Genomic DNA, 19,047 nt, shown 5'->3' on the forward strand with positions numbered 1-19,047 from the left:
CAATGGAGTGTTATTTACGGATCGTGGGGTATTACGTAATATCAAAGAGAGTCAGGTTCAGGTGGAAAGGTCACCGTTTCTATACAACGCGTCTTTCAACGATACCGGAGCACTTAAATGTAGGATGTCGCTAAACGTTCTCGACTTACGAACCGCGAGGACGATGCGCGAATTTGAATTCTCCGTGTCGTTCGGCCCACTCCGCTTCGACAACGTTGATTAAAATCGCGTTATTTCATCTTTCTCCAGCTTTGATGTTACATCTCGATGATTAACGAGCGCTCATCGTTTTAACGCGATATCGATGATGGATTAGAGAAATTGGCAATTTAAATCCTACACAGGCATGGATCGGAAATGGTAAATTGGAATTAAAATACATAGGGGATATATCGTAGATTATTCAACGGAATGATTTATTCGTTGATCCGCGTAGGCTATTATAACGTTGGATCTGTTGCAAAATAGATAAAACGGTTTTAACGATTTCAACGCGTTTATATCGTAGCCATGGAGTAATCAGTGACAATATTGATGAATGTCATGCTCATTACGTCATTGATACTTCTATCTGGCTGTAATATATGGAGAAGTTCTCGGTCAGGTGGCCGAATGCAAACGAAGTATTACGGGCAATTTGCATAATGGGATTTTAATCTGTAGACACGCCAGAATCGGGCACGGCGACACCTTATTCACGCGTAAAAAGGTGCAAAATATTAATCACCTGCACCTATGACCAGACAGCTGTCCAGTGGAAAACATAAATTTTCATCCGTATCCAATAACTCAATGAGCTAACTAACCTAACTGTATATCGTACTTTCTCGCGAAACTAATATCTCTAACCAGACCAAAAACTTGGTCGAAGTATTCTTTCTGAGACGACGTAAAATTTTTCGTACGATCGATCAATTTCCGATGACACTCTCGACTTTCCGCAGTAGCGATCAATCTTTCTTCGCCTTCTCCCGCTCTATTCTATACGAGTCTCCCCATATCCCCGAAAATATCTTGGAAAGTATCTTGGAAAATATCTGCGAAAATATCTTCGAAAACATCCGGCGTTTATAGCGATTGAACGACCATCGATATTGTTTCCATCGTGGCCCAACGAAAAACAGGAGCAAACGAGCAAGCAAGCAAGTAGAAACGTGTGACGCAGCTGCGACACGAAGCTGTGTCGCGATTGAAAGCGTCGAAGGCGGGCAGCCTCCCGCTTCGGCGTGGAATGACGAAACGGCCCCGTTGACCGACATCGCCACACGGAGCACGTGTCGAGCGCGTTGAGAACCGACGAACGGACGAAGAGTGGCGATAATTGGGGAAAGAGAAGGCAGAAGCACAGAGCATAACAGGAAATTGGCGAAGGGCGTAGGTGAGGTGCGAGAAATTGCCAAAAATCGACTGGATTTTCGGGTGTTACGGGGACGACGTGCGAGGAGAAACGACGTCGTTCGTGCAGGGCGCCGTAGCGTCGCGCCGGCAGGCTCCGAGCCAATGCGCTGTGAAAATGCCCGGGTGGGAAAGGGTGGATCGGGGGTGGCGCGCAAGCGTCGTCGTGGTATCGACGCCTCGACTCCCGGGCCGAGGGAAAGAAGCGGACTCAGACGGTAGTAGTAAAGCCCAGCTCGGGTCGGCCGAGCGCAAATGTGCGCTCTACGTGCTGACAGCCGCGTTTCGTTCGAGCTGGTCTCACCTGAGATCTCGTTCGCAGATCACGAACAGCGTGTCTCTGAAGAAAGTAGTCGAAGGACCCTCGAACCGGGCAGAGAGATGCGTCTGGCGTGACGGACGTCCGACGTACGGGAACCGTATACAGGAGAGGACGTCTCTCTACCACAGTGAACATCCCTCCGTTTCAGTGTGTGTCCGTCGCTCGGTTTCTCTCTCGCTCGCTCGACTGTCTCGCTGATTCTGTGTCTCTGCCTGTCTGTCTCTCTGTTACTCGTTGTTTGCGTCTCAGTCACGTACACACATACACATACGTATCGTCTCTCCCTCTTTGTCTCTCTCTCGACGTCGTCCCTCTGTCGGCCCATCGACAACGAGGGGATAAAAGTGGCGCGAGCACGGGCAGACCCAGCCGGAGACTGGCGGCGTCCGAGACACTGGCGGAGCTGGTGCACGAGATCAGGATGAAATCGAGGAGGTACGTGGTCCGACGTTCTGTTCCGCCGATTAGTGCACACATCTCAGGCAAAGATGGTAGTGATTAGGTCACGCATCACCGTTCTACCGTATTCATAGTCACGATGATTAGGGATGCTGCGTGGACCGAATATCACATTTTCACTCTCCCTCTCCGTCGCTATTCATTCATGTGCTGCCGCTTCTTCGCTCCGGCTGTTCACACTGTGCGTGCGCTAGCAGAAGCAGCCTGTCGCGCGCGCGACAGCCTCGCGACCACGATGTTCTGTACCAACGGCACGTCGTTGATTCGCAAACCGTGTCTCGTCGCACCATGTTTTCCGAAAAAAGCCTCCAGGCGACTCTGGTTAGCGTCGAACGGCGGGAATTCGGAGAAGGTTAAGTCTCATTTACATTTAAGACCACCTCACCCTCGAAGCTTCCTCCGTATCGTTATTCGATAGATAGAAAAAGAGAGAACGGTCGAATAACGAAATCATTCTTTCATCTGTAATCAAACGTGAATGGATATCTCCGAAAAGGAGATCCACGAGCACAATGCGTTGCGCTCCTTTGACGTTCCTTCTCGTTGTTGTTGCTCCATCATCCTCGTTTCTCACCCACTTTTCTCTTCGTTTCATTCTCTCTCTTTTTCTTTCTCTCAGTCGCACACTCGTCCATCCTTCGTTACTTTTCTATTTTATTCTTTTCTATCTCTGTTTGCCTCCGCTTCCTCTACTTCCTCTAACTGAACCCTTTCATCCCCCTTTTCACAGTGTGGCCCACGTTCGGCTTTCTTTGACGTACACCCGCACACACAGTCCCCGTCTTCGTACAGCACGTATACACGTACACAGAGGCGAACGCGCGCGCACGCACCGGCCGTTCGAAAATTGATGTCACGAGGCGAGGAGAGTGCGGAAGATACATAGATACACGTACATCGACGTCGGATGTACGTTGACTCGGGCCTATCTGTGTGCTCCTGTCAGCTTATCACGACATGCGCATCATTGGGCAAATATTCGGTTAACTAAACAAGGCAGGCCATCCCTCTCGTTATATACGTATCCATGTACCGTGTGCCGTGGTTATATCGTGGTTACACCGCGATATGACACGACGCTGGTTACACGGAGAGAAGCCAGCATCGCGACGAAGCCGAACGTTCGCTCGCAAACGTGCGTCGAGCTTGTTCCTGCTCCGATGATAATTGAAGAGCATATCCCCGGTAATAAGCCACCGACTCGTTTCTTTCTTCCCCTTTTTCCCCTCCCGCTTCTTCCGCCTCCTCCCTTTTTACCCCGTTCTCCGTTCATTCGCCTTTTTGCTGCTCGTTTTCTTCTTCACCGGTAGGCTGATGTCGTGAAACGACGTTGCTCGAATGCGGCGAACGAACGCAAACGAGCGTTCAATTGGAAATTAAATAATCGACTGGCTGAGGAAAAACGGTATCGCGTCGATTGTCGATGCACCGCGTTCAAGAGATTGAAACGTTCTCACGACGATGATTAAATAATCCAGAAATCGGTGAAAAAATTGGGTCATCTTCGTTGACGCGGATTCTAGGTATACTTCCGTGTCGTGGCTAGGCGATTCTTCGATGGCACTATCTCGGAGAACACTCGAAACAATTTCTTTCCCCTTGTATCCCGCTTATTTTCTATCTTCCTTTCCTTATCTCTATCCGTTACGATGATATTTGAGGTTGAAATGGAAACGATAAAGTTATCAGCACGCGGCGAAAGGACGATTTGAATGTTAAATAATAAGCAAGAAATTTTAATCTCTTTTTCACAGCTCTTTACTCTCATAGTTTAAAAGCAACCGAACACTTTAGTCGACTTGTATTAACAATATTTGTATTTGACTGAACCATATAAATTAATGCTGGATTGATAATTAAAAATGGCATTTGCTACCTTTTCGTGGAATTAGCTGAGTCTAAATTTAAATCGCCTACTGACAGATAAAGCGATAATATGTTAGTATTTAATATACACCACTATATACATTTACTATTTCAATGTTACTATTTGCAAGTATGTGAATACTTTAGAATAACAGTATACGTAATATCATATCAGATATAAGTTATCGTGTATAATTTATCGATTTATCAATTTTCAATCTAAAGGGAAATTAAAGTTAGAGTAGATATTATAAATATCATAAGGCAAAGGTTTAGTTCAGTACGCATTTCTTCGTTCCTAGTTCTAACTTTCTTCTCTTTTTTTATCTCCACCTTCCTATTTTCGTTCCGTTCTCCGCGTACCCTCTTCCGACGGAAGAAAAACGGTTCGTCCGATATTCTTGTCGTTCAGCAGGGCCACACACTCGTTTATGCGCCGGTTGAAATGCGTTCACGGGAATAAAGAATATCGACGAACGAACGATCCCCTTGGGCCCGGAACTTTTCTCATTAATTGAAGCACTGTGTAAAAGCCGCCCGACCGAGGGCGTAATAACTTTTGCTATATAGGGTAAAATTCAGAAAGCGGGACGCTAGCCGAGCCGTAACGTGATTTAAAGGTTTAATAAAGTCAGCCACGTGGATTAATTCGCTTTCGGGCGGCGCGTGCACGGGAATGATTTGTGTAGCTTGATCAAAATCGCCGCGGGAATTGATTGCGTTCCATTTTCTGCAAATTGCCGGTTATCGTAAAGTCATTGAATATTTCTGCGCCCCTGAACGTTCAAACTGCAGAAGAATATGATAGAGCCATAATTTTCGAGCAGTTACGATCCTCGAGCCTCGGCAGAGGAACGTGCAAAAAATCATTATTTTGCTTTTCCCCTTTCTTATTTTTACGTTTGTGATTTAAAAAGGTGGGAAGTTTTCGGAGTACGTGTACATATTCAAACGATATGTGTGTAGAGTAAAAATGCTTTCTCGTAAAAGACCACCTTCCATTTGATCGATATTCTTGCTCCTCATAAATGAAAATTAACCCTACGTAATTTTCTCGGCTTCTTGTTATCTGGTTGATCGGTTTAATAAAATCGCCGTTCGCGAATTACGACGTGATTAAGGAAAATTGCGATCGACTTCTCTGTGTGCGAAGCGCGGCTGATAAAATCATGTGGAACACGGTGTAGGTGTTATTTTGTTATAATCAGTGCAAATATCAAATGCAATTACGTTATATATAGTAACGTTAAACTGAATATTGTCCAAAAAGTAGAGTTCTGTTTCGAATTAGACGATGAAAAATGTCAAGCTTTCTTTGCCGAATTAAAATTGCACGATCCATTAATTAATTATTTGTGATTTATACGTTTAATGCTCATTGTTGACGTTCTCTTTACGGTATAAGCGAAAAATAATTTCCTGTTTAGGTGCATTTTCGCTGTAGTAGTAACAAATATTGGAACGAGACAAAAAACTAATATTGTTGCACGATCCATTCAAAGTGGCTGTATATAATCCTCTGTAGAGACTTATTGAAGCGAAATTTCAAGTATAAATAAAATAATTCATTACTCGGTTATTTTTTGCTGACGATGGCAACAAATATTGCGACAAAATTTATTATTATCAGTTCAAAGTCCGCTTCAGGAAAATGGCAACTTTCCAGTTAACAAGTTGTCTCCTGACTGTCGCTTGTCTTTTCTTCCGTGCCATTTACATTGAGATTCTCGTTAGTCTTGAAAATCTAAAGCGGCGAAGGTAAAGAATTCTTTGTACCTGCTTCTTTTAGTTTACTTTTGTGTACCTACTGTAGCTCTATCAGCAAGCTAAAAATAACGGTGCCTTTGAAAAATAACGTTGGTAATCAGCGTAGAGCAAAAATCTCCCTAAGATTTCGTAATCATAAAAATAACAATACAATCTGGCGGATAAATGCATGTGGAAAAAACCAGGCTAATGGATTTTTAATTATTAATACAATGGCGTTCAGTAATTATGCCATCTGTGTAGCAAATAACGAAAATACTGGCGCGATCCAACACGTGGCAACTTTTCATAAGGAGTTAAAACGACAGAATAATTGTTTTCTTTCGTGTTCTATACAGGACTTTGTTTTCCACTCGATTTACTTTGAAATGCAGGCGAGTGCACGTGCACTCGGCCAAGGTATGTTTTAAAAAATCTTGCTACAGAACCAACCAGTTGTCCCGTTTCTCGACCATTTCGCGAGTTGTTAAAAATATTACGTCTATTTTGCGTACCAAACTACATTTATGGAATTTGGAAATGCGCTACGAATTTCCGTTGACGTGAACCGAGTTTGCCACTCTACAAACGTTCCAACCATTTTCTCCCTTAATTGGGTACACTTTCTTTACCATTCTTGGTTAAAAGAATACCGTTCTCCGCCACACAAGCTTCGCTGTTTCTCGTAACAAGCGCGCTCGACGAGTTTTCAAATTTAAATACGTCGAAAACGAAACCTGCTATGAAATAACGTTTTCCTCGGTTACTCTACAATTCCTATTTTGTCCAATTTAGATCATCTATAGGTATATTCTTCAAAGTATAATATTCGCGCGTTATTCCAGATCATCTGACATCTTCCAATATTTCTCTATCGTGCCTTCTATAAAATTTTTCAAAATAGTCTTTCCTTTATTCGGGGCTTAAATTGCATGCTTTAATTACTCTTCTATATTATTATCAGTTAATTTTAAAACCCAAGCCACGAAGAATGTTAATTCCGGAAGCGGTGTTAAGCAAACGTTATTCGCAATCCAGACATTTCCAACTTATTCATTTTTTCCATCCAGACATCCACAGTTTGTAATTACGATTTCAAGAAATGTGCGTAGAAAGAAGAAAAGAAATAAATAATATCTATTATCGTAAACGCAAACGATATTGCAATAATATCTATCGTCTTATGAAAGAAGTTCATAAAAATGACATAATCTAATATTTAACACGAAAAATTCAAATTTATTCATTTTTATTCATCCGTATTCGAGTTTACTATTTTATGAAAGTGCTACAGAAATAAGAGAAGAAGCAAGGAGCCCTTCGTGATCGTGTTACGTACCGTCGAAGACCGCGAACGACAAGACGGTTACATGGCAACAGAGAAAATGGTAGAAAAGAGCAGATTCGAATTTCTAAATCCGAACGCTACGAGGTCGGGGCTTCGTTAAGCTCTGCATTTTTATGTAACTGACTTGACCGTCGTTGAATGTCGCGTATCGATGCACACGGAGATTTCTCCTTAGCTCGGACATTCGTTAAAGATATTCGCCCGATTGCGTCGCGATTTAAGCGATCATTCATTATCGTTGTCCACAGTGTGTTGGTATTTTATCGATTATCGTCTCCAAATATACCGACGTTGCAAAAAACGGGAATGGCTTTTATGTTCAGGATTGACTGTAGATCACCTGTATCCGTTGAAAGCTAATCTGATAGAAAGCGAGATAACTGAACGAGAAGAACGTCCTGTAAGCGGATCTATTGTAACGCTTTCATCGAAGATACGAACTGTTTGCTTCGCTTATTTTTATTGTTGCATATCGTAGTTGTAGAGGCGAACATACTTTACTGCATTTTTATTTACGTTCACTCTTGAACGTTCCGTTTGGTAATTAAATAGACTCTTCTTACTATGCTACCTGAAAAACATATTACTTTGCTTGACAGTACGCGAGCTACTGTTCTCCATCTTCGAACGTATCGATCGCGATCGATCGAAAATTTAAAATTATTTTTTGAAATTTAAATTTAAATTTTGAAATTTAAATTTAAAATTAAATTTTGAAATTTAAATTTAAAATTAAATTTTGAAAATTAAATTTAAATTTTGAAATTTAAATTTAAATTTTGAAATTTAAGTTTAAATTTTGAAATTTAAATTTAAATTTTGAAATTTAAGTTTAAATTTTGAAATTTAAATTTAAAATTAAATTTTGAAAATTAAATTTAAAATTAAATTTAAATTTTGAAATTTAAATTTAAAATTAAATTTTGAAAATTAAATTTAAATTTTGAAATTTAAATTTAAATTTTGAAATTTAAGTTTAAATTTTGAAATTTAAATTTAAAATTAAATTTTGAAAATTAAATTTAAAATTAAATTTAAATTTTGAAATTTAAATTTAAAATTAAATTTTGAAAATTAAATTTAAATTTTGAAATTTAAATTTAAATTTTGAAATTTAAATTTAAAATTAAATTTTGAAAATTAAATTTAAATTTTGAAAATTAAATTTAAATTTTGAAATTTAAATTTAAATTTTGAAATTTAAATTTAAAATTAAATTTTGAAATTTAAGTTTAAATTTTGAAATTTAAATTTAAATTTTGAAATTTAAGATTAAATTTTGAAAATTAAATTTAAATTTAAATTTAAAACTAAATTTCAAAAAATAATTTTAAAATTTAAATTTAAATTTAGAATTAAATTTTAGAAATTCTTCGAAACTATTCTCGTAATTGGGATCTGTAAAACCCTAGTCCTTTAAAACCCGAGTCTTAATTTTTGTGATAATTTGGAAAATTCGTTTTGCGAGGTGTTGACCAATGTGTGATTTAACACGTTGACTGTACGATCGCGCCGACTGTAATAATCATCGATGTATCATCAATTTACGTATAATCCATAATAACATTTTTTATAAATTTCTAAACATTTCTATCTGCGTGATAAAATGAGCATACCAGTTACAGGTTAAATATCTTTTAATCTTCAGTTTATTTCTAGGACTAAATTTTTACAAAACGATCACTTTCTACGATAAACGCGAACTTTACGGCACATTATGCAACACGAAACTTTAGCTTTACGACGATTTGATTGACTTAGTCGAGAAACGTTTTGCGTATTCTAGGACGATGCTCGAGGGACTGATCGTCTCGTCAAGAAAGCATTTTCGAGGTTGGGCTGTCTCCTATCTATATGCGCTCACGGTTTACGAGGTGAGATTAATGATCGTCGCGTTAGTATCCGTGGCTAAATGTTGGTTTAGCGACGTTTATCTTTGAATTGAGAATTGCGGATATGGTGATTTTCTATAGTGTGTACAAGAATGCGGTTTTGATGTGACGAGCGTACGCTAGTTACACCTGCTACATCTGGAGAATCCCGTGAAGCTTGCGGTATCGAGACTCATTTAACGACGTTTATCTTGAGGTGGTCGATTGTGGGGATCATCCTGCGTAACATTTGTCTCCGTACGCTGTTTAAATAGAGATTAGGGGGGCATTAGTTGAATTTACTTTGCTTACCGTCCAGGATCTCCAGTGATATACCATAGCGACGATGAGATTTCTTTCAGTTTTCATAATAAACTATCGTGGAATAAGTTGTATTATAAACGTTTTAAGGAATTTATATCTCACGTCAGTGGAATATTTTGTCGATGATAATGTTCTGAACTGTCTTAGTATTTTGTATTTTTTATCTACAAAAAGATGATTGTTTTTTGAAATGACGCATGAAACTTAATACAGATTATAATAATCCTCGTATAAGTTTCTAATCCATAAATTATATTAAAACAATAGGTACGGAAGCACCAACGCACGCTATGTGTCATACATTTCCGAACTTCTGCCAACAGTGTACAAACATACACGTTCCCTGAAAACGCTCTTCAAAACAACCAACTTCCTTCCCATGTTAAACAAGTCACACGACGACAAGTCGAAAGCGAAATTAAAACTTCTCCGTCGTTCAAACAAACACTACCAAACAATAGTGAACCCTCGAATCTCCACCTACTTGGAAACAACGATCAATTCATTCGTTAGCTCGACTCGTTTGGTTTGTTTTGCGTCGTCGGCGTTTAGTCGACGAAACGTGGCGAATAAAATATGTTCCGCTTTAATTCGGCGATAGTGGCCAGCCTACACGATGCTTCATAATACAGCCCTCCATTCAGGATCGACTCGGCTGAATTATGAATGGCGGTCGATATCAAGAGGGAGGACGCTTGTACTGACCATGCGAGTTTCACCTGGCTTACGTGGCCCTCGCAAGAATGTATATGAAAAAGAAACGACTATCGACGTTGGGATTGCGCCTCTTTTTACCTTCCCCACGCGACCGTTATTCCAGCAATCTACCCTTCAGGATACAATCAAACCGCCCCGCCCCCCAAATATGTAAGCCGACCCTATGCTTAGAAACGGAGACTTCGTGTGCCTGTATAGAAGATAGTCTGGAATGAAATTTTCCGGTATAAACGCAATGTCGAGCAACGATTCGGAACGACGTCGTATATCAACAACGATGACGATGTGACTGCAAAGGATGTGTAACGTTGAGGAGGGATGTAATATTCTTACTGGTTGCGGTTATGACCAACTATGAGTGAAAAATAGTGCGTGATGTCTCGTAACGTTTCTTCTTCTGTTTCTTATTGTTCTTCTAGCGAAGAAGGACCCCTTTATTAAAATTTGTCAGTGGATTATTGGAATATGGATGAGGTTTTATCGAAAACTGCAGGATATTTTTGTCGTCGTTTATTATTGGTAAATCTGTCTTCATCTTTGTGACTGTACCGATTGCCACAATGTCTTGATTACGTTATACTTGAAAGGAATCGAACGTTTCTAGCTTCAATGTACGTTGCGCTTATTCGTTCGATCGTTATCAGACCCGATATCTGATTCCAATTTGACTGCAGTGAACCGCATTTCTTCGAAAAAACACCGTATCCACTTCAACTCAACGAATATTCACTTCCTTCTTTTTTTCCTCCAGCGTCTGATTAACACCGATGCGCGAACGATAACTCGCTTCTTTTCCTCGATTCACCCATTTTTATATCTAATCGAATCGCGCTATTAAATACGAGATACGAAGATCATCGCGTGTCTTCAGATCGCAAAATGTCGAATATGGCAGCATTTCTCATAAATCTGCCGCGGGTCTCACGAATCAGAGTACTTCGTTATTCAGCTCGTCGTTCATCCTATCAGATCGTACGCATCGGTCACTTCACCGACATTACATCGTCATCGTTCTCATCGCAGTCATCAACATTCTCCTATCGCACCTCGTGATACACCCGTAAATTAAAAACGAGGCGTCAGCTATTTCTACTCTCTGCTTGCAGCAATATAGCTATATCGATCCTCCGTCAAGATCGTCGAAGTTACGAGGTCGTTAGAGAAGGTACGTTCGTGTAAAGATCTCGGCGAAAGTTTGTCATTTGCTGGTGGAGGATTTGACAGCCCGCGACAGGGCAGGTCTCGAGGCGAAGGAAGGAGAAGGCAGGAAGCGGAGGTGAAACCAGGTACAAGCTACCAAGAAGGCCTAGCGCCTGGCTGTTTAGTGGGTGTTGACAAAGGCGGGGGGGGGGGGTGACGGGTAACAGCACCTAAGGGCGGGTGGGGGGATGCAGCTCGAAAGGGTGGCGGCATGGAGGAGCCCTCGCTGGAGGCTCTCATGCAGGCGGGCCTCATCTTCGTGGTCAGTGTCGCCATCATCTTCTCGAATCTCCTCATCATCGCCACCTACCTTAATTTCCGTGGTAAGTGCTGTAACATGCTTCAACTAGACTGCGAATTCTTACACATTTATTAACGCTACAATTACCAAATCTGTAATCCGTAAAATGATAGATTATAGACGGGCTTTTTTTTCTTTTCGTCTTATGAATTGAATTAAAGAAACATAAAAATATTGTTGAATTATGTTATTACTATATGTATAAAAGTATAAGAGTCGTAGATGCATGGTTGGAGTAATATATTTGGAACGAATATTAGATATTCATCTTGTTATGTAATTTTACGCAAAAAGACAACGTGCCTACCAAATATCACGAAAGTGACTTGTGTAAACATTTTGTTAAAGCATATTTCCAGTTTAAAATATGAAAGCAACGTAACAGGCTTAATCATCTACGAAAACGTCGTTATATATTTCTAAAATCGTTAATTCGTTAATATATCAGATGAAAACTGCGATGATTTTTTACTTGTCCGATAAAATATTAGAACGCTTTATTGCGTGCGCTTAAAAGAAATTTTTGCATATAATCAACTAAGTAACACGATGGCGATATTTAATCGTACTAGTATTTTATATATTTTATACGTGATTTCGTAATATTACCCTGGCAATCGGTGTTGCAATGACTTGTAGTTTCTTTGTCGCTGTGGGTTTTTCTTAATTGCCTCTCCCGGTGACCCTGTCGCCGCAGAACAACGAAAAAGCAATAAAAACTGTAACATTCGGTGAAACCCGACCGTTCGGTGATTCACACTCGAGGTAAATACAAATGAGAATCACACCGCATAGGTCCCTCCGAGGTGATAAACTACTACTTGCTATCTCTCGCTTCGGCGGACCTTCTTTGTGGTCTGCTGGTGGTTCCGCTCTCGGTGTATCCAGCGTTGGTACGACGATGGGTCTATGGGGACGTCGTGTGTCGTCTCGTTGGCTATTTGGAGGTTACTCTCTGGGCGGTATCTGTTTACACCTTCATGTGGATTTCTGTGGATCGGTATTTGGCCATCAGGTACGTAAAATCCAATCGTAAAATATTTTCTTTCCGTATCGACTGATAAAATGTAAATAAATCTAAAAATCTGTAAGATCTAGAAATATTAGGGAATTGTTTAATAAGTTTTAACTTTGCAACTTTTCTCTCTCTTTTTTTTTTATTAGTATTCTTTAAAACGACAAGTAGCATTTGAGAAGAGTATCGGATAAATAACTTTAACTTTTGATGTTCGTCTGATATTCAAAATGCTGGATATAACGATGAAAGTTTTTACATCTTCTCTACGTGTAGAACTTAATACATACATATACCTTGAGTACGCGATCAGATGGTAGGTTTTGTATCCTTAGATATATATACAGTTGAAAGTATATAAATTCAAGTTCACAGTATACATATCAACGAGAAGAATACGACGGACGATAATCTTGATATTCCTTATAATCTACAATAGCTTTATCGTTTATTAGCCTAACAGATTCGTAACACAGTAATATAGGTCTAAGATGGAGCGATAACCGATGTCAAGATTATAGGTAAACTAAAATCTAGACAACCTTCAACAACCTTTCTAATTCATTTCGCCTACATCTTCGATCAACAACTTACATTGCACCAGTTACTATTGTACATATATAATAATTGTCCACTTACATTATTCGTTGGAACGCAAATTCTGTATCCTCGACCTTTCATTTCTCTATCACACACTCAATTGTAACCTCTAACTTTTCGATCTACACTCATGTTCATAAGTATCAGGATACTCATTACGACAAGTAGGCGAAACCTAAATAGTTATTAGAAACTTTATTTTGTTCGAAATTTTGCAGTATAAAAAATCTGTTGTATGTCAAATATATAAATATCATCAATTATAGATTGAAAGTTAATTAAAAATCATGAATTGGACGATGGCGCTATAATTTATTATTAATTAATATGTATTAGTACATTATTTTTCATTTTACTTGTTATTTTTCGATTCCATGCATTCGGGAGCCAGATTCAAACCTTTCTCTTTTCTATTTAATATGTTGAACATTTTCTCGATAAAATCTCAAACATCGTAGAATTGTGCGTATTAATATACTACTAATTCGTTATTGATAATTCTTATCACTCTTGCAAATAACTTTGACAGATTTTTCTCCGTATTCTAAATCTTCGCTCCGCATGAATAAATAATTTTAGTCGATTAATCATTTCCCTAATAACCTGGGACAATTGTCACGGTTTATGCGAGATCTGCAGATATCCCGATACTTATGAACACAAATGGAATGTACTGAAACGTTTTAACTTCTCAAAGCATAATTTTACAGGTTACGGAAGTTTAGCTTGAAACGTTTTCCATTCGTACGAGTATTAACTAACAAAACGATTCGGTTTCACAGGAAACCATTGCGATACGAGACCGTGCAGACGAAGACCCGATGCCAGTGCTGGATGGTCTTCACGTGGATCAGCGTGGCGATGATGTGCTGTCCGCCCCTTCTAGGTTTCCAAAAGCCGATTTTCGACCGGGAGGCGTTCATCTGTATGCTCGATTGGGGCAACATGGCTGCTTACACCATCACACTGTCGATCCTCGTGCTAGGCCCATCGGTCATCACCATCGTCTACACCTATTGCTACATCTTCACGATGATGAGACGACTAAAATCCGGCGTACTGATTCACGACAAGGAGTACGCGACAGCGCTCTCGGAAAACTTGAGCAATCCGAGTCATATCATGTCCTTTGTCCTGGTGATGACTTTTTGGGTGTCCTGGGCACCGTATGCCGGTCTCCGGATATACGCTGTCGTTAACGGACCGCCGCAGGTAATTTAAATGTCGCACTCTCTTTCTCTCTCTCTCTCTCTTTCTGTGTGAATGCAACGAAATATAGGGGAAAGGTCAGTCTCGACGTGTTCATACGAGACATTGTGAATTTCGTCTCGCTTTTAGATGTTTCGAGAATTATAGCTCGCCTTTAAATACAGAGTTTTAGAATAAAGGTTTCGCGTTATATCCATCTCTTTTTATGTATGTTGGTCTTTTTTTTCACGCAGTCTGTATGTTTTTTTTGCATCGTAAAGAGAGGTGAAAATAATATTTTTGGCTTTAATTAAAGTTCAGGTTTCGTTAACACGTTCGTTGCTAATGATGCACACGTTACATCGATTCTATCGTTTTATTTAAATTCGACACAATTCTACCGGGGCAATTATTGGGTTTCTGAGTTTGTGCGTTTCGAGAGGAAGAATTCTCAGCGTTTGTCGAATAATATTGCTCGCTCTTTTCGTTCTCGTATAACGAGCTCTCGATATAACACGACGCAGACTTTTGCCTTGTAAGGAAGACCTCTATCGCGATATTTAAATTACTTTTGCAATTCACAGATGTTAATGTTTACGCTGCAGGTGCCGTTTCTTCATTTCGCAGTAGTGTGGTTGGGGGTGACGAACAGTTTCTGGAAAGCGGTGGTCCTTGGTACCCTGAGCCCGCAGTTTCGACTAGCGGCTCGTGTGCTCTGTCTGACGTTGTGCTGCCGGCACAGACGACTTCCGCCGGAGCTGCTCGGCCTCGACGACGACGATTAAAAGCCAAACGCCTACGAGAACAAGAGGGGAAACGCTTTCCTTTTGCGCGCGAGCGTTCTACAACACGCGCCCCATTCTTAGAGCATCGCTTTTCATCTCTCGGTATTCGAGGTCGTTTCTTGCATCCGCCACCGTTCTCTCGGAGTCTCCTTCGAAGGCTGAGACTGAGATTCTTTGTTCCGAAAAGCGCTACCACGACGTCCGACGAGTAAGACGCGCGATCAATCTGGTCGCGTCTCAAAATGCGGAATAAATTTCAGGGAACTGGTAAAAAAGAAATGATTTTTCACCAACGAACTTCTTCGATAAGCGCCAAAGAAAAATACTTCCTTTTCAGTCACTTTTTCTTTGCAAATGATCGTTCCTTAGAGTCTCTGGATATTTATCCGATCCATCTATTTTCCGTTTCCGCGATTCGATTGAGACTATTGCTTTCTACGCCACAGGAGACGATTTATTCCTAGCCGAGCACGATTGATCGGCCAAGTACAATAAAGTGAATCTCTCCGTAAGATCAACGAGCAATCGAGCGTCACGATAATAAACCAAAACCTCCAAGACTATGATTTTTGCTAACTGAATTACCTTTTACCGTTAAATCAGTTCGTCTAATTAAGAACTTAACAACCCGTTATGACGATTAGAGAAAAAAATGTTGAGAAAATTAATATGTCGAAAAAACGAGAAACGTGTCTGACAGAGACACGTGATCGCTTCTTCGTCAAAACACTTATTCGAATTATTTAAAGAAACAGCGTAAACTGTTAGGGTATTGCTTTTTCTATACGATTTCGATTTAAATATAATCGATTATACGTATATACACATATATATATATATACAGATGTGTACGTGTCTGTTATTAAAAGAATTCACGTTATCGACAAAACGTGGGAACGAGCGTGATGTAAGGCCGAAAGAAAGAATCGAAGCTCTATGTGGGACGCGTTTGTCGCGCGATCAAGATTCTCGAAAGGGACGCGATCCTCGTGGACGAATCGTCGATCGAACATTCACAACGGACGACATCCTGTTCGTTTTGGCGACGGTTCGCTCGACGCTGATCGTTACAGTCCGGATTAATTAAATCGGAGACGCCCTGTTTATCTACTTTTTGCTTTTTTCCTTCTCGAAGAACGCTCTGGAAAGTCGACGAAATGCGGAGAGCTATCTCGCGCGTTCCTCTCCTCTCGCTGGTTTCAGAAGAGCGTTCTCGGAAAACTAATCGTTGCCTATATCTACGTGGTAAGATCACGCTCAAACACAATTATCTTAGCGAGTCGCGATAAAATAACGTGTAAAAGTATAACACGAGGACGAGCGAGGAGTCGCTTGCGATCGCGTAGCATTCTGCGCGATTACGAAACTAAAATCGATCGAAGGGGGATGCGAAGGGAAGATGATCAAGCAGGCGAACACAAAATACAAGAGAACACTAGGTCAATTAACGGAGATGCCTCTACGAATGCGACGCCGCGTCAATCTGCGCGCCCGTAGAACGCCCATGTGAAACGAAAACTCGCGGACGGGATTTCGATCGCGACGGTTATACGCTTTTTTTAACGCGCTTCCTCCTCTACTCGACCTCGCGATCGAGCTCCCTTCCACTCTCTCTTTCTCGTTTTTAATCAAACTTGAGCTGGCACGTTTTACTTTTTCTTCTCTTTCGAATTTCTTCTCTTACGCCTAGTTATTAAATCCTCTTGGAAGTTTCTGTGCTTTTCATTTTGTACGAACATAATTCCATCAAAATCGAACGTTTTTATTTAAAGTAACTTTCATAATTATTATCGAATTGTCGCAGAAAATATTTCCAAGTACCTCCTTTTTATTCTAATATTTCCTTCGGTTTGAACAAATTGGAAGCTTCTATTTGCTCGCTTCCTCACGTACATTACACGACACAGCTGATATCTCCGTCGTTTGTACGTGATTTTTAGCAGTTCTTCCTTTAGCGGAAGGCAAACCTCCTTGTTGGACAAGAAAACGAATGGGAAAATTCTATTCGCTGGATTGTGAGTCGTTTTACAGCGCGATTCTAGATCTGCTTCTGAAAGTGAAGGACTCGCGGAGTTGGAAACTCGATTATCGAGCGTGAAACTGAAGCAGGGACGTGTTTCCATCATACGGGATCGAATTTCAATTAAAATGGTAATCAAACTTTCACCAACGGCGCGTTACGAAATTCTGGCCGCCGACGGAAGCAATAAATGCGCGAGATTAATTGAATGGAAGTACAAGAAACTGCGAGAGAACTGTGAACACGGGCTGAAGGAAGCAACGTCGTTATATAGTTGTCGGATCGTAGATCGTGTTAAAGTTAAATCGCCATTATTCCATTTTCCGGTCAAACCGTCGCGTCATGGGCCGTCCGCTGCGAAAATCTAATTTAAAACTCGGCCCCGTTTCTTACTCAAAGGGAAATCGGCCGACATAAAACGCAACGCGATCCAATCGGGCAAAAACTTGGCGAAAACCGTTTCTCGTGGGTGGAGAGAAAGCAACGGCTATTAATAAAACGCGAGATTCATTTATATACCTGGCCATTTCTATAGCGAATAAAGTCCACTGTTTGAGTACCGCGGTTACGAATGTTTCACGGCTCCGCAGCTTTTATATAATGGAACTTCCCGCGACGTTTCCGTCATGGCGATATTTATGCCTCGACAGTGTGCGTGTTTCACGTAATTGGCGATGAAAATGTGCGTGTAATTAACCGTTTCGTTAAGCAGGATATCGCGGATATCTTACGACGGTTTAAATTGAATTCAGAAATGAATTGTATATCGAGGAGAGTAATTTGACGCAGGTAGAAGTTCCGCCCTTTTAATTTCGTATCTTATTTGCATATTCTTTAGCTGGTCTACAGTGGCGATATTTAATCGTTGAAAAGGATGAATATATGAAAAAAGAGGGAATAAAATTCGAAACACTTGGATCGAAGAACGACGTGTCGCTCGAAAGTTAATTAGCGTCGCTTAAAATTTACAGGCTATTCATCGATTCCTATGTATGTATGTTCCCAAGGTTTAGAATGGTCTCAGAAGCAGATATAGCATCGGTTGAATAGTAAGTTTTTATTACGCGTCTAATCGTACAGCGAAGGAAGGATTATGCATTGAATTACACGTTTCGTACCTACTTCGTACAAATTATCTGAATTTTAACAAGTACGAGAAACGAAACTAAAGAAAAAAGAGAAAGCGAAAGAGAGAGAGAGAGAAAAAGCACAGCAAAATATTGTTCCCGCTACGCTGCAAAAAGCGATGCTCACGCGCAAGCAAGTGGGCAAGATCCTGAGATTTCTTGAATGGTGAACGTTAACCCTTTAAAGAAGAAATCCAATACGCAAATCGGTGTCTAGAAAGTCTCAGCTTCTACTCTATTTTTTACTCTAGACTTCGTGTTTTATTAAACTATAAGGCTCTTCTAATAAATAAATCGTAAGCGGACGCCCCGGTCGGGGCTACGAATACCATTAGATGCGCGACGGTAATTTATCGTGCCATTTTGATATACCAAGCTATAAGTTAAAGGGTTAAGGTGCCCGGAAGTGCTCTGAAAACGCAGATGTTAAGGTGCGGAGCGTCGAAACGTTCTTTCGATAATTTACCATCGCTGATGCGTCGCATTGATCGAATTATTAAACGGAATTATGGTCATTGTTCGTTGGAATGAGAAATTTATCGTTGAAACGAATCGAAAATAACGAGAGTACGGTTCGACGATGTTCTCTGATGTTAAGATGTCTTAACTATAGAACCGAATCAAAGCAAATTTTGGGCTACGTTATAGTTGAAACTTTAGCTATGTAAAACAGCACCCCGGCTAAAATGCAACAAGATAAAAAGCGACGCGACGCCAATCTCTTTGTTAATTACCGGCTCGTTCATCGTTCGACGATTGTTCG

General features: G+C 40.4%; 1 protein-coding gene across 1 annotated transcript; it reads left to right on the forward strand.

The window, feature by feature from the left end:
- The first annotated feature begins 1,599 nt into the window (after nucleotides 1–1,599).
- Nucleotides 1,600–18,365, forward strand: LOC100646223 (beta-2 adrenergic receptor). The gene is made up of 5 exons (XM_003395885.3): nucleotides 1,600–2,152; nucleotides 11,155–11,571; nucleotides 12,345–12,564; nucleotides 13,947–14,376; nucleotides 14,958–18,365. Exons 2-5 carry the CDS (start codon nucleotides 11,460–11,462, stop codon nucleotides 15,135–15,137), a joined length of 942 nt encoding a protein of 313 aa, XP_003395933.1. The 5' UTR covers nucleotides 1,600–2,152; nucleotides 11,155–11,459; the 3' UTR covers nucleotides 15,138–18,365.
- The last annotated feature ends 682 nt before the right edge of the window (nucleotides 18,366–19,047 follow it).

This window comes from Bombus terrestris, chromosome 6 (genome assembly GCF_910591885.1).
Source record: "Bombus terrestris chromosome 6, iyBomTerr1.2, whole genome shotgun sequence".
Lineage (NCBI taxonomy): Eukaryota > Metazoa > Arthropoda > Insecta > Hymenoptera > Apidae > Bombus > Bombus terrestris.